Source organism: Octopus bimaculoides, chromosome 14 (assembly GCF_046866305.1).
Source record: "Octopus bimaculoides isolate indiv1 chromosome 14, ASM4686630v1, whole genome shotgun sequence".
Taxonomy (NCBI): domain Eukaryota; kingdom Metazoa; phylum Mollusca; class Cephalopoda; order Octopoda; family Octopodidae; genus Octopus; species Octopus bimaculoides.
This window is the reverse complement of record NC_142941.1, coordinates 47687802-47712481: the sequence shown is the minus strand read 5'-3', so window position 1 is coordinate 47712481 and position 24680 is coordinate 47687802. Positions and strand designations below refer to the sequence as shown.

The window sequence follows — 24680 nt, the reverse complement described above, 5'->3', positions numbered from 1 at the left end:
TTTCTTTCTTTCTTTCTTTTTCACTTTTATGGGGCAAAATAAACCTTGATTGGGGCAGAGAGAATGTGGGAAATTGCAGTTGCAGACTAAAACTCCACAGGAAAGGGAAAAACAGACATAAACAAATAGCTGCTGTTTTTAAACAAAACCAAAAGATGAAACCTTTTTTTTTTTTTAATATAAATTCTCTTTTCTGCACCTTTAGTGGGAGGGTTGGGCTGTTGGTTTTAAATCCCTTTTCTTTTTTTTTTCTTAGAAAGTAAACAAATTTGTTTTGGAAAAACACACATATTTGACTACGTATTACGATTAAAATACAAATAATAATAATAATAATGATAATTAGCAACTAAGTAAATTGGAGAACCTTTTTTTGTTAATATTAAAACAATTAAAAGCAAAAGCACTAAAAGAAATTGTTTTCTTTGCTAATTCTGTTCAACATATTTTGGTGGCTGGCAAAGAATTGATGAAATAATTTAATAAAAATTTCACTACTGTTTGTTTGTTAACTGTCTTTTTTTTTTTTTCTTTATTTATTATTTTTTTTTTTTGTATTTTTGCTTCACATCTTGAATTTCAGCGCAAAATATTGGGAGAATACGAGACAAATTGAAATCAGCAGAACCCTACATATATAAGGAACCAGGTCCATGGGGCAAGAACCATGTACAGAGCCAAATCCATATACAGGAATCAAGTCTATATATGGAGTTACAAACTTTTATATATAAGAATCAAAATTATATTAAAAGACTCATGCAATTCTTTTGTTTTCAAATAAGGAGGAATGTGAAATGTACCTTTGACAAATGAATCTTCATGGCACTCCAGGTGCAGACTGGCTACCTGTGTCTAGACTACATCAGGTAAATTACAAGTAGTCTGTGCAGTAACATGCTTGTTTATCTGGCATCCTTCATCCATATATATATATATATATATATATATATATGACCATAATATTTAATGTCTACTTTGCATGCTGGCATGGGCCAGACAATATGTACACACACACGCATATATATATATATATATATATATATATATATATATATATATATATATATATATATATATATATACACTAAACCTTAAGTTCAAAATTGCCAACCTTTTCCTAGAGTGTATATATGTATGTATGTATATATACATGTGTACACGTACACACACACACACACACACACAGAGTCAACAGATGTGATCGAGAGCTTTTCAATACAGAAAACACTCAAATGATTTGAACTCTGAAATCTTTACCAAGGGTATGTTCATGGGGTAAAGAGTAGCTGCAAGAGGAGTCCAGGTGAGCAGATATGGAGTCCAATAATACAACTACTTCAGTTAGATATCCAAAATCCAAAATATACACATGATGTAAATAGAGAGAAAACTTTCAGACAATGAGTATTCAAGTATAAATATAGAGATATTTATATATTAACAGAACAAACTTAGAGTACAAAGACACAGAAAATTAAAGAGAAGTTCGACAGCTGTTTTGGGGAGCTCAGACTTACTTAATTATCTAGGTCACAAAAATATATGCAACTGGTAAGGGAAGCAAATTACTGATTGCATATTCTGGTGAACTACATCTGCCAACATTATGAAGCAAATCTGAGCCCCCAGAAACAGCTGTCGGACTTGTAACACCATATCTTCTCCCTTTTAATTTTCTGTGTCTTTGTACTGTGCACATTTGCCCTGTTAATATATTTATACTTGAATATTCATTAGCTGAAGTTTCAGTCTTTCCTTTATACGTGTATATATATCTTTTTGTATATCAAACCCAAGCAGCTGTGGTTGTCTATTTGTACCATTGTCTCTATACAAACGTACACACACACACACACACATATACATACGTACACACACACACACAATACACTCCTACATAGAAAGTTGTTAAGCAAGCAGATCACTATGGTTTTGCATATCTTTAGCTGCAGGGAAGCAGAGGGAAAGGAAAATGCAATGAGGAGAGGATTTGAGGCACTGAATGATTGGGAAAGGCAGAAGTGTGTGTGTGTGTGTGTGTGTGTGCGTTGGGGGGGGGGGGGGGGGGGGGGAAGGCTGAGTCTAACACGTTTTTTTTTTAAATGGCAAAGACAGGCTTTACATATATATATATATATATATAGGTATGTGTGTATGTATATGCATGTACACACACACATGTATGTACTCACACAGATGTGTGTGTGTGTGTGTATCTGGTAGTGTTAATATTGGGCAATATACACAATAATGCTAAATTTCCATGTAGAAAATAGCAATATAAGAATATTTTTTCTGGGAAGGCAGAATGAGCAGAAGAAAACTATTGAAAGGAGTTGGGTGATGGGGGGGGGGGAGAAAGATATTAGTACCACCACCCTCCTTCCCTTCCTTCCCCCAACCAAAACTAGAAGATGCAGCTCAATTAATTTAGAAATTCTACAGATTTTGGGAAATCCTATGTAACACCGAAAAAGCAAACATTAATAAAAAATAAAAAGGTAGAGGGAGAAGCATTTGAAGACAGTTTTAAAAGAGTTTTAAGTTCCTTTTGTTTTAGGTTTTTTTTTTCTTTCTTGTATATTTTTTTTTAAAGAAAAGATGAAAATAAAATGAATACGTTCAGTTTTTTTTTTTATTGTTTTCATTTTTAAAGCAGTTTTTATAGTGATTTTCCTAATGTTTCTTCATCTGTGTTGGGATGTTTGTGTGTTGTGGAACAGTTCTTCAGTGTTGCATGAGAAGCCAAGTTAGGAAAGTTAAAAGAGGAATGTCGTCAAGTTCAAGAGTTCATTAAAAATAAGGAATCATTTGGAAAAATAATAATAATAATTATAATTATAATTAGTAAGCCAGATAAGAAAGCAATCTGCCCTGTGGCCCCCTAGGGCTCCTTTGTAATATAGAAGTAGGAGGTAGGAGAACAAACAAGAGGTAGTAGTAGTAGTAGTAGAAGCAGACCATTCATACTGCAGTATGTGGGTATTCCTTAGGGAAATCTGTCTTTCCTGAAAAGAAGATCACATATTTCAAAGCCTGCGCTGATCCAATACAAATATTCAACACAGACAAATTAACCCTTTATTCACCGACAGTCAGCCAGACAACCGACTTCGTTAAGTACATTCATTTTGCTTTTGTTCTAATTTAGTTTTATAATTTCTCTAATATGGAGGTAAAAACCAGCCCAAAATAGAAGGGAAATGGTTCAATTTCAAACCAGAAGCTCTGTATTACAATTGTACAACTTTTCAGCTGACTTCAAGAAAGCTGAAAGTGCAATCAACAGAGAATAATATTGCTTCAAAGACATTTGCCCTGTTTAACCGACATAGTAAAGGGTCTAAAGAGAACAGGGGGGAGGAGGGGGAAGCTGGGAAGATAGTAAATAAAGGGTTAATACAATTACGATAAAGATGACAACATCTAGTGAGACATTCACGTGAGGAAGATAGAGGTAAGGTAAAAACAAACAAACGAAAACACACATAAGTGGGTGACAAATACCAAATAACAAAGAAGACTGTTGAAGAAGTTGGAGATTGATTGATGGCAGTGGAACATATATTGTATAGGGAGGATTGTAGTGGAGAGGAAATACACAACAAGAATGCTAAGAAGATAAGTTGAGAAGGAGGAATCTTGTGAACAGGACACAAGAGGCAACAATGAAGGAATATTAAACACCAGTTCATTATATATATATATATATATATATATATATATATAATGAAAAGAGGAGTCAATAAGCAAAAAGTAAACCAATCTAAGGTGCTGAAATATATGAGAGATGAAATCCCTAATTAATCTAATTAGTCTTTAAGGTAAAATACATGGACATAAACAGAGTCAAAGCCTTAAATATTTCAGAAATGCTTTTACAACTCAAGACACAAACAAATGAAGAGGCTTAGGTTTATTATTGCTGTATACAAATTCAGTAGAAACAGAGACACAACTATAATGTGTGTGTCCCCATTAATTATAAAGTCCAGCAGCTGGAATAATGGGATTGGTAAAGGCTTAATGAAATGTCCTAAAAGAGCATCGTCATCATGCTGACCGACAGAAATGTCACTCTGTGTCCCTTTTATAGTTACTGAACATGCTAACAACTGAAGATAAACATGGCTAAAGATTTTATCTGACAAACGGGTCCCCATTTAAATTCTACACCACTTCCAGTTAAGCAATCTTTCAGTGCTGGCATCTCTCCAAACACATGGTGGGGGGGGGGACATTTTTTATTGAGGGAGAGGTGAGAACACAGAGGTAGGGGTTACCATCAATGCCAAAGTAGAATCCACTCACTGGCAAACAATTGTGACCAGGTTTGTGGTTGTCTTCAGACAGACACCAATTTGGCAGTTATCACAAGTCTTGATAAAAAAGGTCAGCAAAGGTCACAGATGCTGTTCTCCTTTTGTTTTTTTTTCACAACAGATATCATAGCTGCTATTTCAGTGTTTGATAATTAACAACAATATCAAAGGAACCCACTTGTTTGAATTTACAATCCCTCATTATTTATTCATTGCAAACCCTCAGCCTTTCTCTACTGCTACTGCTACTACAGACAACTGTAGTCTAATCTATCTCAAGCAACAGCATTCGACAGTCTTGGGAGAAGAGCTGATTCAAAAGGTTGAAGGCCAGCAGCTAAACAAACAGAAAAAAAGGGTGAAAAATAAGAGCCGGGGGGGGAGGGGTAAAGTAGTAAAAAAATGGAGTGCTACCCCCCCCCCCCGCTCCAAACAAATGGAGTGCTCAGCCATGCTCTGTGGGGCTCATTTCACAAACAGGACACTATTATCCTGATTTTGCAGAGGAAATTGGTAGCATGGGGTCTAAGAACATCTGACATCCCAATGGCAACTGGTCAGCCCCCTGTATTAATTGATTTTTCCTCTCCTCTACGTTAAGGGTGGCAACAGCCAGGTTTGCAGTTAATGCAAGGTTGGAGCCAAAGAATGTATTGGTTTGGAACCTAGCAGCTGTGAAATACTTCTGGCTTCTCAGGAAAATTAGGTTTGGCAACAGGAAACAGGTGAATATGGTGAACTCAAAGCAACGAATGCTGATTGGCTGCTAACTTCAAGAAAATATCACAATCTGACAAATTTTAAAGATCTTTTGGGAGAAAGGGATGTATTAAGGAGGAGGTTATAAGGCAAGCCTGGGGCTCGGATGCCCCACCCCCATCAGCCACTGTTGTACAAATCTTTCTTCCCCATGCTTTGAGAAAAACACACACACACACACAGACTATTTTAAACAGACACAATTTTGCACAAGGATTTATTGTAATTCATATTTTCTGATACTATCCAATCCAACATGTGTCTTTGCTTTACATATTTGGTGGACGAGAGGAGTCCCCTATGTTAAATTTTTATAGAAATTTCTTCAAAAACACAATGGAATTATATTAGATGTTTGGTACACTACCAGCCAGGTTTCTACTCATTCATAACAATGTACTGAACATATTCTAATACACAATTTTTTTGTTTTAAATTTGTTTAAAATATGTAGTGTTATACCTAATTTATATATTCTATAATTATAAGAAAAATTATGACATTCTGCCCACCTGATGGTTACTGGCCCCTAGTAAACTCAGAATGGCCCTCCCCCACCTCCAGGACGTGCTACTCCTACTCCTTAACAACCACTGCTACTAAACTAAATTCAACCACTGCTCACACTACACCAGTCCTACTTCTGGCCAAAATACCAGGAAAAGAAGTTTCAAGAAAAACCAAGAAAATCTGTTTCATAGGGTTTATTTGATAAATAACAAAATATTTCACAAGGTTCAGTAATACACTTCTAAACCTGCCTACACCATTATCTGGAAATACAACTACCTCTGGGGTTTTCTAAAGAAGTTCCAAAAACTAAGCCAGCACTTGTCAATTGGAAGAAGAAAATTATTCAGATGAATGGTGGGGTTCTTTTTTTGTCTTTTTTAAGTCACTGGCATCTAAGAATGAGTTAACATATGAAGAGATTGAATCAGAAAGAATTTATACAGCAACAATATTGTGAAAAGTCTACAAGACTATATAAGAGGAATAAGACTCCCAAGTATATTACAGGTATTTAATATTTAATTAAGGTAACCAGTCTCTCTTGTACTTTTACAAACCCCCCCCCCCCCCATTAATTACTGAATTGCAGATACACAAAATTACGCATACTTTCATGGTTGCTCAATCAGATATTGTTGGAACTTCCAAAATGTAAACCGAGTTACAAAAAGTTCCAAATATTATGACCAAATTCACCCATGATTATGCACACATATACAGGCATATGTTGGAGGAAGTACATACTACAGTCAAGGACATGCACATTGAAAGACAGATGCAATGGTAGAAGAATATGGCCACGAGGTTGTGGGGCAGTAATAAAAGAAATATAGAATGTGGATAAATAGTAACCACTGCAAGAAACCTTTTCGTCTTTTTCAGTTTCTGTCTACATGGATATTTCCCAGATTATGACAGGAAAGTTCTCTAAAAGAAGCAGTTGGCATAAAGAGACAACATCTAAAGGAGAAAGAGAGGGGGGGGGGCGAGGGTTTATAGCAGAAGACTAACTGAAAGCTTATTTCATTTTTGAGCATGTGTGTATGTCTATTAAAAGCATGGCTGCATATATATGCATAATGCATATAATTATATATAGGAGTTTATTTCTAAATGAATCTATAATTATGAAATTATTCATCTGCATAAGTCTGAACAAAACAACTATGATGTGTGTAAGCATATGTGTGTGTGTGTGTGTGTGTGTGTGTGTGTGCATTCATTTACAGATATGCAATACTATATCAACACTAAGGTTTACAACACTAAGCTTTCCACAACTTCAATATTCAAATCACAATATCTACAGAATTATAGTTTTTTTATATTTCTACTCGCCTTGGTTTGAGGTTGACAGCCGCTTCTTATGATCTGAAAAGCACAATTGAGCATCTATTTTATAGGAAAACAGAGCAAAGAATACCATCTATTTTATAGGGGTTTCACGAAACTGTACAATGAGAAAACAAAAGACAAGAGAAAGTGTCAGTTGGGAAATTAAGCTAATATCAGAGAGAGAGTCACTGAAATTAAATTTGTATCTCATTTCTGAGACTTATAAACCAGTCAGATTTGATCAAAAAAGATATTGATTTCAGATTAGAGCTTAATCAAGTTGTAATTTCCAAGGATAGCACCTAAAGATGGCTTTTCAGTCATTTTATGGACAACTGATTCAGAAACAAATTATCAACACAACATGCTTTTTTTCTTTGTGACTAACATTTAGTCTCTCTCTCAAATTATTTTGTCTTTGACAAGAAGAAATTTTCTTCAAATTCTGAACCCTATTAATTCAGCAATGTTATTTAAAACTGACTGAAATATAAATGCAAAACACTGTTTAGTAGACAAGTACACTATACAGAAAGAAAATAGAATGAAGCAGTGGGAATCCATATGAATAGAAAGAATTAATAATTATGGACTTGAAATAAACTGTTTCAAACAAGAGAAGCAGCTGACCAAGTAATTAAGCTATCAACCTTTGCAAGGATTTACAATTATATTCCATCACAAGGTGTTAAGGTGTGGTTCCTAAGTAAAGAGAGTAAGCTTCTGCTGTGAGTATTGAGGGGAAGAGGAGAAAGAATCCAAAGTATTCATTCATCTGTGAAATGCCAACCACAAGTATAACTTAGTAAGTTGTCTTACTAAGTTCAAGATAGCTCTAATGTTGCCAAGTGGGATAAGCTCAAGTTCTGCTGAACATTCTGGTAAATTACAAAGACTAAAAAGAGCCACTCCATTAATATTCATTTTAACATCTTTTCAAAAATTTCACAGAACATAAGAGAGACATTTGAAGTGTAATAATTTACTGATGAGAGAAACGTTTCTGACATACATCAAACACAATTGAGCATCATTTTATCCCAACTTACAGAAATCCTGCATCAAGTAGCTTAATGATTACTCCTTCATCACTGCTGACTAGTTGATATTTATTGCCAAATGCAATGTTACAAGTTATTGCACAATCAATTCACTAAAGTCTGTAGACACTTAAAATCTAAATACTTCTATTTGCAACTAAAGAAGACTTGTTTACTAACAAAAGAAATTAAGGACCTCTCTTAGTTGAGTTTAGGAGACAGCAGACATTTATTCATGCATAACAACATCTGCAGTCACTTTGTCTTTACAACAATCCTAGAAAACAAAATCAGTTACTCTTTAGGATTTGTCAACAACTTTATTCCACTGTCTTAGAGTTTTCATGGAGACAGCTTTTGTGTTTGATATTTCCTTGGAATGGGCCTTCCCATTAATCACCCATTTTGTACCATTTTGCAGCATTATTCTAGCAGATGGTGCACACAATAGCTTCTACACTAGAATGTTATAAGTGCCATTTACTATCACAACATGGAAAGTTCAAGATAACCTTTTCTCTTATTTCTTCTCTCTCTCTCCCCTTATCTCTTCTCCCAACCACTCCATCCCTCCTCCTTTTCTTCTCTTCCCAACCACTCTACCCCTCCCTTTCTTGTGTGTGTGAGAGAGATATTCAAAGCAATATTAACAGATTTTGATTCAGCTTGAGTTTAAAGCGAATTAATTTAAAATGAAGACAAAAACAACCCATTTCCATTAAGATATAAAATTGGAAATATTTCGTTCCTTCATCAAATTTAGTGGTTTTAGTTGCAAATGATTATTGCTTTAGTTCGGGAAACGAAGAGTGAACTCCAAAAACTGAACCTAATACATTGAGACAAGAGCACAAGACAAAACCGGCTGATAATTCATTGCTGCTGCTGATGATGATGATGACGTTGCTACATGTTGCAAGATAGCAACAAGGGGAGGCAAATTGCAAGCTTTAACATGCAGTGTGAGTGCAGACAGACTGCACTCTCCTCATTGTCCAAGTCTATTTGAGAATGGCTACAGTGGAAAAACCAAGGTGAACTTAGGCAGCACTTTGAAGTTGGTGGTGACATTCTAACACAGTATTTGAAGTAAGGCTATGAATACTGAAGGTATGGGAGACAATGTTGCTATAGTGTTCAGGGGTATTGGAGATGTGTCTGAGTGTTTGGAAGTGATTTTACAAGCCTTTCGTTAAAAAGTTTTGTCATTAGTAACCAAACGAACAACTTCTTTATCATTTGTGGATGACATATTTGGCTGCTGTAAATAAATATTTGACAAAACTTGATAAAATTGAATAACTCATTGGTAATAAATTAAAGGTTAGATTTCCTGATCCTACCACAATATGCCACTCTTCTCTGATAAATCTTACTGAGAAATCACAAACTATAGATTTATTTAGAAGAGATTCAATAAGAAAATATCAAAATAATGATGGGAATATCAGACATTTACCAGTTCAAGAAACAACAACATCAGATATGACAATGCATTATTAGTGCTTGACCAGTAAACTAGCAACTTACAAAAATATTCAAAACAAAAAATTGACTTCTAAGCGAAACTGCTGAATTAGTTAAGATAGAGAGAGATAAGCCTGCCTTAATAGGGTTAGGCTTCCACAAAAGAAAGATTAAATGGTCCATAAAAACAGTTCAATTTTAAATAAATCTCTAAAGTTTTAACACCAAAGTATTCCAACTGAAATTTGAAACTCAACTCACAACTTGCCTCATACCACTGCTTTTCAATTGCTTCTCTCTCTCTCTCATCATTTTGTTTAAGTGAAGGAAATTAGAAAAACACATTGCTACCTAACAGACTGGCAATTAGTAATAACTGGCCGGTTTCATTTACTGCTTATTACATAGAGGGAGCTAATCTGCATTAAATAAATCATACAAAAAATTAAAGTTGTGTATATTTGTGTCTAAACAACCATTAAGTTAAAAATAAAGTGGCTCCATGTGTTTTTTTTTTCTTTAACTCAATCACCGATCTCCCTGATAGGTGATATATCTTTGATTAAAAACTTTTGATTAAAAACTTGTCTAAACAAGTACATAAAATATGAAAAACTATAGACAAACATCACACAACACATTATACACACAAGCAAGCACAAGAATTATACAATAAAAAGCCTGAAAATGTATATAAACTTTGGCAAAGGCATCTGTTCCTCTACAGGAACAATGACTAGAAAGACAATGCGTGTGAAAAGGTTGAAAGTTAGTAGAAGCTGAATCCTTAGAAAGAAAGAAAAAGAACGGCCAACGCAACACAGGCAAGTGCTAAGGTTTATTGAAGAAACTGAAAACGAAAACCGCAATTCCTTGGTGGGGGTTATTGTACCGAAGTTTAGATTGTGCTGGCAAACGATAGAGACAAAGTCCCAACATCCTAAATAAACTGGGAGAGAAAAGGAATGTAGACAAGACTACATTTTAGGAAATGGCAAGTTTGAAATGGGAAATTAACCTGAATTTCAAAACCAGATGAATTAATTTAGCTTTAAGTCAAGAAATGTTCCCGTCTTTTGATGATTTAAAACAGTTCCTTAAAATAGTTATCAAACTTAATGATTAGTTCTAAATAATATTCGAATTATTAACAAATGTGGTCAGACAATTGTAGCCCTTCAGTTTTACTCAAAATTGACTGTGTAAGTATTTAAAAGTAACAGAGCAAAATATAGGGAGAAAATTAAGGCCCTTCAAGGGTAGTGGGGGGGGGGGCAATCAAACTGCATCAATTTGATGACATAATATTTTAAAGAATTATAGTTTTAGAATAAGAAAAAAAGTTGACATTGCTGAAGTGTCAACTTCAAACCTTATTTCTGTGAACCCTAAAAGACTATTTTAATAAACATTACACAAAAACAATACAAAACAACAACAACAACAAACCAATAATTAAAGAATATTGTAAAGAGCATGGAAATCATTTTAGTAAAAGATTAAGAAAATTTCTGTTTTGCTATTTGAAATTTACACTGAAGACGCAGGTGTTGCTTGAGGGGGGGGGGGATCTGAAACTTTTCTTAAGACATCTTGCAAATGTCAAGCATTATGAGAAACAGAGAGAAAGAATAGTTGTATGGCTAAAATGTACAGATTGCTAAGGATAGGAACTAGTTCATTGTGTAATTACCACTCAAGCTTATGATCAAAGGATTCTAAGAAGTTAATCCCAAGGATTATCCAGTATCCCCATTAGTAGATAGACACTTCAAACAAATCCTACAAGATGATGAAAAGTTCTGCTATTGATGGCAACCAACTGGAAAACATGAAGGAATCAGAAACAAACACATCAGCACATACCCGCTTCAGCTTCTGTCTTCAAGTCAACGCCGTCACTTCGAATTTGCTGCATTCTTTCTTCAGTTGAGATGAGGCGGCCATCAGGAGCAGGTTCTGTATCTTCAGAATCTGAAACAAGGAAAAAATTAGATTCAGTCAGAAAAAAAGAATTTTATTGTGACTTGATCCAATAAATAAATAGAATAAAGATGGCAGCCAGTCTAGGGAGAATGGGGAATAGCTAGAAAACAGGGGGGGAAAAAAGAGGTAGAGTAAGTAGAAAGGAAAAAAAAAAGATGTAAAATAATGTTGAAATAAAGGACATGAAAAAAAAAAAGATAATCCACAAAGGGCAAAATATTTAAATGGAAATTTGTTTTAAAAATTAAAATTTCAACTGAATCCAGGTTTTTTCCATTTCTCACAGTTTTGATGTAGTTGAGTCAATGGGAATAAACATTAAACCAATTAGTCCTGTCCTTTAATAAACAACAGACTGCAAGCACCAACAACTGACACCTCCAAACCTCATCAATAAGAAAACTGTTATAGTTACCTGCTTCATTTATTTTCCCCTCTACTTTTTCTTTGTACTTTGCAAGCTCATCTTCAGACACATTTTCAAAAGGATTAGGAGAATAAAGTGACTTGTAGACAATGGCATTGTGTTGATGGTCACGTCGAATGATGCCCTTGGAAGCGGCACCAATCATCACTACACTGTCTGATGCACTACTCAGGTTGCCATCCTTCAACAGAAATACAACTATTAAACTCTTAAAACCAAGACACTAAGAATTGTGGCTTGGAAAAAAAAAATAAAATAAAATAAAATAAAAACAGAATTGAAATTTATGCTAAATTGAATATTAATCTAACAAGGAATATATTTAGTAAAATTAATCAGTAAAAACAGTTGAAAAGGGAAGAAAATGAAAACATTCAATAAAATGAATTAGAAAGATATCTCTTGAACAAAACTTATTATAATAACCAAAGTTGCATCATTTTTTAATATAGTTTATATGAAAAAAATTATTTAATAGTTTCCTATGGTGAGAGAGAGAGAGTGGGGGGAGGGCGGGAAGAAGAGGTTGGAGTCATTGTTCTAAGAATTCTATGAAAAGATTGGGAAGGAAAAAACAAAAAGAAAATGAAATAGGATCTTTGCTAAATAGGACTCCAAGAGTTGAAGACTTAAGTGAGATAACAGTTGATTATTGATCTTAATATCTTTGATTAATTCCATGTTATGACAAAAGAATAATAAGGTAAATGTGTGTGATATAGAATTTGTTTTGAAAACAATAATGACAAACCTTCATCTTTTGAGCTTCTTCCCAAGTGGTTCCCTCTAGAACTTTGGACTGAGGACCAGCATGTACTCTCTCCTCATAATAATCCTTACGGATCTGAAAAGAGATTTAGAACATAACAATTCAGACATAAAGCATAAAACTTCACAATGATTTATAAATTTTCAAACAATTAAGCACGTCTTTAGAAATTAAACATTTTATGGGGAGATTTACAGGTCTAAAGTGTTTCCATCTGCTTCATCTCCAAACAACATCAGCTAACTGATTTTGGCTTCCAACTAGAAACCTTCATTTCAAAACTAACGGTTGCAATATTCTTAATGCCACATGGACATGCACAGAGTCTAAAGTTCAAACAATTTTAATCCTTAACAACAACTCATTCCATTCACTGTACTCATCAGATCCCTTCTCATTTCAGAGATGGAATCAAACTTCACAGGCATCATTCTCCTAAAACAATTTACTTAATCCTTCACTGCCATCTTTCATGGTTTCCATTCCACACAATACCAGGTAACAACAGCTCAACCGGCAGCATGACTTCACCCTCTTCACTCATTCCTAGTCCCCAACTTAAAGAAGAGAACAGTGAAATTTAAGGCAGGGAAACAACAATCAAATTGTCATGGCAACTAAGAGAATTTATGTCATCACCATCCACACCATCATTCAATGTCAGTGTTCCATGCTGGCATGGGTGGGATGGTACCACAAGAGCCAACCAGGCAGAAGCCTGCACCAGATTTATGTGACTGTTTTGGTAGGATTTTTACAGCTGGATGCCCTTCCTAACACCAACCACTCAGCAGAGTGGACTTAATGCTTTTTATGTGGCACAAGCACAGGGGAGGTCAGTTTTGGCAAGGTTTCCACAGCTGGATGCCCTTCCAAATGCCAACCACTTTACAGAGTGGACTGGGTGCTTTTAAGTGGCACCTGCCCTGACAGGGTCACCGAGTACCTTGCAAGACAAAAACTTTTAAGAGGGGAGGAAGTGATGATGAAAAGGTTATAGTGAAACAGATATAGGTGTCTTGCTGAAGAGACAGTACAAGGTACCTGGCCAGAGGTGGTCAATCTGGTTTATGTGCTCACCAGACAGATAAGTGATTAGGTGGCTGGCTGGTTTTTTGAATGGATTATAAAAGTTGTGGAAGAAGTAAAAATGCCTGACTCCACTGACCATGAAAATTAGGTAGCCACAGTCAATATTAACAGCCAGCAGAATTGTTACCACATCAGGAAAAATGCTTAGCAGCATTTCTTCTTCCATCTATACATTCTGAGTTGAAATTCCAACGAGGTCAACTTTGCCCTTTGTCTTGTTTAGCACTGGAGTTGATGCATTCGACCTATCCCACCACCTCCCCCAAAATTGTTAGCTCTGTCCTAAAATTTGAAACCAATTTTAACAGCCAGTAAACAGTGAATATTATCAATCATCAGTCATATTTGGATTTTTACAGTATTAGGACAAGTTAGTAATAAAGCAATTTACCAACCTGCTTTTGTTTGTCTCTAAATTCCTTAGGGTTTTCTCCCTGTGGGGCAAACTGGTTTGCCTTTTCTATCTTTACATTCACACTTTTTGTACTGTCGGAATTCTCAGCAACCCACTGAAAAATATCATTTAGTTTGAAAATGGTTGAATTCATGAGTAAGAAAGTGACCTAAATGTTGATATCAGACAAATGTCCAGCCATTACATCTTTCTCATTTCACAGCACAATATTTTCATGTTCTTTAACAGCCCTAACTTTGAAAACCAACTTTATTCAGAGAAACACAATTAATGTTAATAGAAAGGATTAAGAACGAAATGAAATATGTAGAAAAACCAAACAAAAAACTACAAATGAAGAGTAGAATCTCTTTAGAAGTGGCTGGTTTTGAGTTAGAATCTAGGGGGAGTCTAACTAGGAAACTATTTAAGACCAGTGGGCAATATGAAGTGTATATCAGTTTTAGAATTGATGAATCATGTCCATGTGCATCATTGGAGGTGATGAAGAATTGGAAACAGGAAAGGCATCCAACCATAAAATACTGCTTCAGAAAATCATTTAGGGATGGTAAGCTGGTGGCAATGATGAATTAGCAGCAAATATGCAGGGAAACAATAGAAAAAGGAGTCTATTTCTCTATCCCAAAGGAAGTAAAATATATTTGTGTATTTCTGAGAGAATTGAAACTGTCCTTTGAAAAGAAAGAAAAAAAAAGTTTGTCACCCTATATCAGGGGTCTCCAAAGTGGTTGATATCGATCCCTGGGAGCCAATGGGACTGTTCAAGGTGTTGATAAATGCACATCTGCTTAGTTATTATTTATTTTCTTGCACATACCTGAGGGTTGATGGTCTAAAAAGGTTTGGGGACCCATACCCTAAATCCATAAAATATTTCTTGTAAATATGATCCTAATTATGTTGTGATCCATTGAAATACTACAAATTTGCTGGACTAGCAAGCAACTGCACACATTCATGTTACATCTGTTTTCCATGCTGGCATGGGTTGGAAGGTTCATCACAGTCCAAGATGTTTCTTATTTGGAGCTACTGGTCCAATAACTAGTGTTCGTAGGCACCATTTGGTTTGGTTTCAATGGTTGGATGCCCTTCCTATTGTCAACCACTTTGCGGAGGCTGCTTTTTACATAGCACCAAGTAACTTGCAAGATAAAACACTGAGGGGAGAGTGGGATTGAAGGAGAGGGTTTCGTGCCTTGTTATGCCCTTGACCAAGCCTGTGCAGACTCAAGGTCAACCCAATTAAAGAGACAAAGGCAACATAGCGCAAGGGAGACGACTCTCATATAGTTATGAGGAGAAAAACATCTGTGACACTGGTGGCCTTAAAACTTTGTTCATTGATAACGTCCGTACCTTTGTAATCTTCTTTGGGTTTGTTGTACCAATTTCATCAATTTCTTGTTTTTTGTATGTGTTTGGTGAAGTTAACCAACCAGCTTTGTACTGCTGCTGTTTCTGTCTTTCAAGGGCTGTTCGGAGTGGAGACCTGCAACAACAACAACATTCATATTTAAAATAATAATAATAATAATAGTGCTCAGGTGCACTACAATTCATCAAAGGTCCATGTATAGTAAATAGAATTATGTACAAATGCCAGGAAAGTGAATAGTGTATGCGCCATGATATACATACATGTGTGCATGTGTACGGAGGGGGGGGGAGATATCAGGTGTGGTGTTGGTGAATTTCAGGAAGTATGGAGGTTTTAAAGTATGTATGATCCAACAACTAATAATTTTATTTGACTAGTTGGACTAACATCAATATATTGATAGTTATTTTTTTTAATTTAAGACAACTGTGTAAGTGGAAGATTTAATGTCCTGGAGAGATGTTGACAAAGTTTAACCCTGAGAAAGATTTCAACACCAAGATGACAAATTAAGGATAAAGTTTGAAGAATTGTTCTAGCAGAGTGAATCTTCAAAGAAGGCAAAGAAATAAAATTTTTCGTTTTTAATCTGTTTCAGCAATAACTTGACAAAATGAGACAGGAAAAGGTGAAAAACAGTTGACCATTATTTTAAGCAGCCAAAGTAACTTGCAATGAAGAAAAAGTATCAGAATAGACTGAAATGAAATGAAATGAAACTTACACATATTTGGAGCGATCAACATCCCCATCATAAACATAGGTGAATGAGCTTGATGAGGGGGGTATCTCAATATCAATATTTGCATGGTCTTTCTCCTGTTTCATTAAAGGGTTACGATAGATGTACCCTGTGCGGAAACCCTGTAAGGAGAAGGGATGAAAAACAAACAAAAAAAAAATTAAGCAATTAAAAATGACCTCTTTTGTAAAAAGGTGTGCTGAATCAGAACTGAAGCAGATTTTAGAAAAGAAAAAAAAAAAAAAATTCTGAGATAATCCGGTTAATATTATGTCACAAAACTAGAACTGAAAATAGACTTTTTTTTTAAAAAAAAAAAAACTGTTTTCTTTCTTTTAATCTACTTTAAAACTTTTCCAAAGAAACTTTACACTAAAATGTCACAGGAGAGATAGTGACTAATTAGTTCACTCTGTAGCAAATAATGTCAACCAATTAAATTATGAAATTTTACTAAAAAAAAAAATTATATAGTAACAATTTTTAATTGAAAAGAGTAGAAGAATCGGTCTGTGCCATATCCTACATTAATAAGAACCTGAATTATTATCAATCATCTTTTGTTGGCCTGTAGAGGAAATGCAAGAATTCCGATTAGATATGGTTTGCAGGAAATTATTTCTTGTAGTCAAAACTAATAAGAAATTCTGATTAATGCAAGATTATTTGCCAACTGATCAAAGACTTGAACTCCCTACTAATGAAAAGACTGTAAGAGAAAGGTTTTAAGTGAAAGTTAAATTTATTTATTTGTCCAACAGGTAAATAGTATAACATTCTGAATAAACTGACGTTCACTGATGAAACTAGCTCCAATTTTGAAGTGTTATTGCTATAATTTAGTCAATGGCCATAACAAGTATCATCATTATCAAATAATTAAAATAACAGACACCTAACTGAAAGCAACATCACCTTTCATGTAACCTTTATTATTTGCTACAATTTCTAAACAAAATTTTTTAATTACAAGAATATTTTCACATTTCATATTCACTGACATTTTCTGTTTACCAGGTTTTCATATTCTAGTAAAAACTAAAAAAAAATTTAACCTAAAAGACCTCTCAGAATTTAAAGTGAAGAAACTTTGAAAGAATTAACAAAATTTATTGCAAGACTACAGGGATATTGAATCTAGTCCTCACTAAATAAGTTTCATAAAACATATTGTGTGAAATCTTTGATATATGTAAGATATCCAACTATATACTGAAAAATCAATGTAAATTGTCATTCAATCTGGATGCTAATTGTTTAACAGCTAATAATATTTCATCTTGTCAATTATTAGTTATTCTGCCTTCTACAATCAACAGATGCAAAAAAACCCTAATTGCTCTTTCTTTGAATAAACATAGCGTGTCAATGAATAAACGGCTGATCTGAATCGAAAATGCTTACAAGGGTCTCCCTTGCTTGGTTGGTTGGTTAAAGAATAATATTTGCTCAGCTGTGATTAATTCTCACATTGAGAGCATTGGAAACAGTTGCTTCTCTGTTACTTTAATATATGGTCATCATTCCTTTATAATCAGATTATTTGTGGCTTACAGCTTGCTACCCAAGGCTGACATATTTTATCTTTATGGTGTCAATTATGAGTTTAAAAACATGGACACACAGACACACACCAAGTTAGGAACCAAAAGCAAACTTCAGATGCTCAAAACTAATAATTACTAAATCATTCCACATGAGACATATAAGTATGGAACCAAACAAAGGAGCACTTATGCAATCACTCCTCCTACTAGAAACAGTAAGAAGCTTCCTTCGAATCACACACTGCTGCCTTATAAAAGGACACATCAGATAATATAGTCCTAGATGCACAGTGCTTTATTTTAAGCTTGAATACCTTCAATCATAGATTTGTTCAACTAGGACAATATCATAAACCGTATAAGAAATGCAGATCTGTCCTAAAATATTTTTTTTTAAATGTGATAAACAAACCCTATTCACAAATTCCATAGGTTTCAGCTTTTCTGAATATACAAACCGTTCAAAATTCATTTTTATTTTTACTTTAGATTATACCAATTGGATCTCCCTTCTCGAGTCCTTCATTTAATCCTTCTAAATGCATCCAAAAGTTTCTCTCCTTGCCTTTATGGTTCCAACCAGTGACAATCCTCTCAAAACACTAACTACATTAACTTCACACATCCATTCTACCTGCCACTAATAAATCACAAAATAGAAGCATTCATTTAAATTCTCTTACGTAACACACTTTGAAACTTACTTCACATATATTTACAATACACACACACACACACAGATGCAGTACAGAATTTACGATATATATATCCACATACACATACATAATACAGTATGGTTTTTCAGGCAGACGTCAGCAAAGTAAACTTTCATTTATGGCATTCTACCAATAAACCACATTCCTATCTTCACACAAACTGGGTCTAAAGAAATAACATCACAGCATCTGACCTAACTTTGGGAAACTTTATCTAATATTGATAAAGCAAACACACACACACAGACACACAGAATGAGAAACTTACACAGTTGTCCATCATTCGCATGAGAGCCTCAAACTCCAGCTCCCCGGTTTTCCATCTCCTCCCACTGGTATCGACACCACCGCCGCCACTTTGATTGGCCACAGTGAAAGTTTTCTTTTGGGTTTCTTCATTCACAAGGACAAGATTGTCTAAACCAGCCGGCAAAGCATTAATCTGAAAATGAGACAAACAAAACTACAATTTGGCATTGGTAATTAAGTAGATTCGTCAGCACTCAATGAAAGGTTTCCTCTTCTAAAGATGCTACACTTTTTCATCAGTAAAAACGGGAAAATACCAGGTTTTTTTTTTGTCTTTTTTTAATCAGGAAATTGAACTAACAAGTTCAGATTAGTATAGTTTAGGTTAGGTTTTACAATTAGTGAAACACAATCGTTCATCAGTCTTCAGTTATAACTTTATTGATCAGTTATTGATCTTTACAACCCTATAAACCACTGCAGCATTTCTTTTGTTCTTCTAGAAAGTAGCTCTTTGCAATAGGAATGGTTACAGTTAAATGGGTTGAGACAAGTCAGGCTTCACTGATTCTTTAGTGTTGAGAATTAAGATGGTTTCTTTCCTCTAAGCCTGTCAGGATTTCTCTACAGGCTCTGCTATTATCTCATTAAACTTCTCAGCTTATCAGGTTCCGACGTCCTTCATCGGTTTACACTATGTGCTTTATACCTTCTCTTATGATGATGATGGTGGTCCCTCAGTCGTTCAGAATCGAGGCTCTTTATTTTGAAAGGGCCATTGGACCATTCTACTTCTCTTACTGTTTGTGCTACACATTCTTCCCATGCTGTTATCGTTAACAGAAATGATAGCATGCCGCCAGACACCCTACTTTAAGGTGGTTCTCCAATTAGCTGAGGTGCAAATAATCAGGAACCAGAGCTGATGGAATCTTGCTTGCTCAGTCATGCTTTTGAATTGATGAAATGAATAACAGCAAAACACTGAGGTAAATTCAGTTGAGCAGAAGAACTCTACCAATGCTGAGTAAGGAAAGACTTTGGCAACTGCTCGCCCCAGCCTTAGTTGCTTGTTAGTCAATCAGACATGAAATATTAAAAGAAGGACAGGTGTTTAGTGTCAGGTAAAGAGATGTCAATCTTAAGTTTTAAGTAAATGCACCTGACTTTACAACAAAAGGTAACACAATCAGATTTTTGTTATTAAATTGATTATCTCTAGAAAAAAGTTTTCGTTTTTTGAGAACGTTAGAATAAAAGAAATCTAGTTTAATTGTTCTACAAGAATCCATTTGCTATTTGTACTGGTTTTCCAAGTGATAGGATTTGATTTTTTTTGATGGCTTGTAATGAAAATATGAATTTAAAAAATGCTCAGGAACACAAAAGTAATCCTAACTCTAGTAATTTAAATTAATATTAACATAAATTTTATTAAACCAATAAGAATAATAATATTTTATCTAGGTATAAGACCACACATTTTAATCTGTAAATTTAAGTTTGGCCAATTCCTTTAAAATACAGAAATCACAGAAAGCTTAAAGAAACCTTAACTGATAACAGCAGTTCAGAGCCTGCCTTAGAGCCAAAGCTGGAATTACAATGGCTTTGCAATACATCTCATATGAGAGTCTGTGTCAAAATATAACTGAAGAAATTATTTACCTGAGTGTCACAAGCTTTCATGACATTAAAAGCAAAATGATAAGCCTCTTCAACAGACTCGCCACAAGCTACGATACCATGGTTACGGAGGAACATGACCTGTTACACAAAGAAAACAATAGACTTTCATTAACACCAAGAAAAGTTGTAAGATTTTAAGAAGTTAAAGCAAGACAAGAGGATAGACCCACTTCAGAAAATGTATGTGCACGTCCACCTCATCTTTCCTTCCTCTTTTCTATTGCTTGATTCTCCACTTTCTGCTGAATCACTGGGTTTCCTGCCTCTTGCTGAAAACTTTACCATTTCAAGTCTCTCCTCCCATCAGATTTTAATTTAACCAGGAAATCAAATTTTGTGTATATATGTTCAAAATACTGCCACAAACAAAGTCTTCGATGCTGCATTAGATATCATCCTTGTTGTTTTAATATACACTTTTCCATGAGTCAACTGGAATTCATTCAAGTAGATTTCCTACAACCAGTGCTCTTCTGCCACAAACCCATACCTCTTTCCAAAGCAAAGTAATATTTCTCCATGGTTGGACATGTTTTCATGGAAGATTGGAAATGAAAGAGGACACCACTTGTATGACAATGATATTCATTTACAACTATCACGTTGTCAAGACAAGGAAACACAAACAAACAATGCTCACGCAACTTGCTAAATTCAATTATGCCCTACACTATCATGTAATCACTGAAGCCTTCTTTTGATGCATATTGCTTGCATACACTTCTCAGCTATACACACAGACCTCTATAAATATGCTTACACTTAGTAACTTAGAAAAGAAAGAAGCATGAAAGAGCTGCTATGAAAGGCTATTAAATGCTCCTGGTCCATCAGAAATTATCACTGGGATGCTTAAAATATCTGGTGGAGTTGGATATGGTACAGTCATGCTGTATAGTTAACCAGTGCCATGCAAATTGGCATATAAAAGCACCCTGGTGACAAGCAAATGACATCCATTACACTCTCAGAGTGGTTGGTGTTAGGAAGAGCATCCAGCTATAGAAAACCATGCCAGCGTGCTAGCCTGGTCAAACCGTCCAACCCATGCCAGCATGGACAACAGACGTTAAATGATGATGATGATGATGATGAATTAACAAATGAATGTTTCACAGATGAAGATCCAGGTTTTATCACCTGGTTATTCCGATATAAAGCAGGGGTTACTTCAACTGCATATGGAATCATATAGAGCAAGAGAGAAATCAGGTGTGCCACTTGAATAGGAAATCTTCCATGATTTACAGAGAAATAGTTTGGATTTAAGTAGAGACTTAATTAAATTAGAATGGTTGGCAATATTACAGCCAGCAATAAAACAAAAGATAGAGGAGTTCACTGTGAACCAATGGCCATCGACACCAGTGGTGTGTCTCATAAAAACATCCACACATGGACGGCAGCAAACCTTGCAGCTGGTCCAAGACCATAGCCACAAAAACTCCAATGAAAGACATACTGCGCTCCTGAGTTGGAGTCAATGGCAGAGAGCGAGAAGAAGTGATATTCAATAGAATCTCACAGTAAAATGTTCTTCAATTCTTGCAAAATAAAAAAAATCTTTTTTTTTTTTTATGATTGACAAGTTCTGACCTTTGTATTATACAATGAATCTGCATTTTCAATGAGATTATTATTTCTGTCAATTGGTGTAGATATCAGTCTCTTGTTAAATCAACAGAATCTCTCTGTAGCAGAACCAAGAAACAGTTATTGCTGAACATTCTTACAAAGTAAAAAGATCTTTTAAATAAGCTAAGTTCTTATATTTTCTTATGTGAGTCCCTATTTACTTGAGATCTGAATCTATTATATTAGCATGTGTTTTTTTATCTCCACTGGATTATGTCAATATGACAAGAGAATGCAATGCTAAGCCTTAAAACAACTACGAGAAAACCTCTATTCATACAAATATAGCAAAATAAAATTGCTTAGACTGCCCAGATATTTTTCAAAACTAATATCTAAAAATATTAGGTTTGCACATGCATAAAATCATTAAATGGCATCATGCCAAACCAGTCTGCTGATTAAATAGAAGCGATGTAAAAGGTTGAAGTAACCTTTTACTATATATGGTAAACGAGCAATGCAAACCTTGCCTGTTCAACTTGCACCAATAACAATTAAAACAATTATGAATTCTGTGATATAGCAGTAAAACAAAGCTTTAAACGACATTTGTTAAAAAAAAAAGACCCTTCTATTCTACTCCTATTTTTTTTAAGCTGTTTATTAGACAATCACAGCAAAATCAAAGTAATTAACAAAATATTTCTTTATTGTGTTATGAATTGCAATAATTCAAAAAGAATGAAATACTTAAAGAAAGCTTTATTTCTTCGCCCTTCGATTGCCGTTTATATATTTAGTCAAAAGAAGAAAATAAGATCCAAACTTATTGTTAGAGAAATGACTTTAGTGTGTCACAACTACCCAAAATCGATCCCAGGCTTGGATTCTGGAGCAGACAAAAATAAAATATCAGTGCAGAGCAGTAGAATAATTCATGTCAGATAAGCATTTTTTCTGGCTGTTTCCATTTTGTGAGCATGGGTAATCAACTGAAATCTGTTAACTCCAGTTTAATATTACTAAATGGTCACTAAGTGCTTTTAACTAAGTTCATCACTCTGCTGTCCAGCAAGTCTTCAAATTGCCAAGAACTTCTTTCGTTCCGTTCGTCTCAGAAGAAAGATTCTTGGGTGTTGTCTTTCCCTTCCTCAAAATGCAGTGCACGTAAACAAAAGAAGAAAAAAAAGAAAGAAAGAAATGAAATCTCGATTTGTCTACAATCAATAAATTCTGACCAGTGTCTAAAACACAACCAAATTCATGCAACAGAGATGACTTTTCAATCCATTAAGTGACTCATTTGCCTGCTTCCAGGCTATAATAGAGACATAAACCTATGCAAATGGTTGTTTAACAATGAGAATATTGCTTATTATCTTTCTGTGTTTATAATTTGTCGGTTTCAGGTATTTAAGACTGTGGTCATGCTGGAGCACTGTCATCAAATGCTTTGATTGATTTGAGTCCTTTGATAGTTATTTTATCAACCTTAGACAACAAAGTCAACTGGGTGAAAGGAGACGCAACCAAGACCGTACCTAATAAAACAAGGTATTCACGCCAAATGGATTGAGTATTTTACCTATCACTAATCTATTAGACAGACAAGCAGGGAGACAAACAACAAAGAAAACAGTCTCTGTCTTACCAAATTTCATTCACAAAGCACTGATCAACCCAAAGACCTCAAACTATGTGGTAGTGAAGCAAACTTCTCTATCACAAGACTTGGTAAGCAATCATTCCTTCCCATGGGCACAATCATGGAAAAGACACCTAAATGTTTACTTGAGCAGAAGAGATAAAAACTGTTTGCAAGGTGACACTTAGGTCAAATTTAATATAAATGTTGTACAATATTTTTTGCGATATAAACTAGAAATGTCATTAGTGTTTACTTAAATGACACGACAGCCCCACCGGTATTTCGGAGGACATGTTTGTTTACAGTTTGAACGAATGATTGCAAATGGTCACTAAACAGTCATACTAGCATTATAGTCTTCAAGGTCAAAAAGTAGAATGAACTAAAATCTCTGCATTCATTATAATCTTAGATTGTGATGTGTCAGTCATTTATAGCTGTTCATCGGCTGAGTTCACCAAAAAATATTAAACATTTCCTGGCCTAGATTTTTGGCAGCAAATCAGGTAAAGAAAAAGAGAAAAAAATTGTGTTGGTAGCAGATTACAAATTGACTGGAGATCAGTTTAGTGGGTGAGAGAGAGATTTGGAGTTGAGAGGTTTGGTTTTGGTGAAAAGTTTTCTTGCTAATGATGCAGAAATAAATTATTTTCAAATCTCTGATATTAGCTACCCAGCCACAATCATTAAGAGAAAAAGAATGTATAGAGTATCCATCATTGAAAAACTATGAGATATTCAGATACCTCATCGGAACATAATGTCAGGTAAACTGAACTAATGAGTGAAAAGATCAACAGCAGCAGCTGAATTTAGTGATTGTACACATCAAATTCCCACCCAATGGCTTAAGTAAAAGTTTGTTTCCCCAATATACTGGAACCAACCTTAATCCAACTAATAATTCTGTTGTTACTGCTGGTCTTGATGATAAAATGTATTCTTATATTCCATGCTAATTAACTCTTGCAGGCCAAACGGACTGCTATGGTGCTTGTT

The 24680-nt window shown here is 34.8% G+C and overlaps 1 protein-coding gene across 50 annotated transcripts in view; it reads right to left on the bottom strand.

Annotated features, from left to right (window-relative positions):
* Window positions 1-24680, bottom strand: part of LOC106880490 (protein hu-li tai shao) — a 139480-nt gene that overhangs the window by 21278 nt on the left and 93522 nt on the right. For 20 of the 50 annotated variants that reach the window (XM_089362815.1, XM_089362820.1, XM_089362821.1 and 17 more), the window contains 8 exons: window positions 20435-20533; window positions 18786-18959; window positions 16237-16376; window positions 15491-15623; window positions 14109-14222; window positions 12604-12696; window positions 11841-12033; window positions 11306-11413 (listed from right to left, as the gene is read on the bottom strand). In XM_089362815.1, coding sequence (XP_089218941.1) covers window positions 11306-11413; window positions 11841-12033; window positions 12604-12696; window positions 14109-14222; window positions 15491-15623; window positions 16237-16376; window positions 18786-18959; window positions 20435-20533 — 1054 coding nt within the window. Of the gene's footprint in view, window positions 1-517; window positions 3012-6935; window positions 6969-11305; window positions 11414-11840; window positions 12034-12603; window positions 12697-14108; window positions 14223-15490; window positions 15624-16236; window positions 16377-18785; window positions 18960-20434; window positions 20534-24680 lie in introns of those variants that run through there. The other 30 variants (XM_014930438.3, XM_089362818.1, XM_089362819.1 and 27 more) reach the window with 5 other exon arrangements.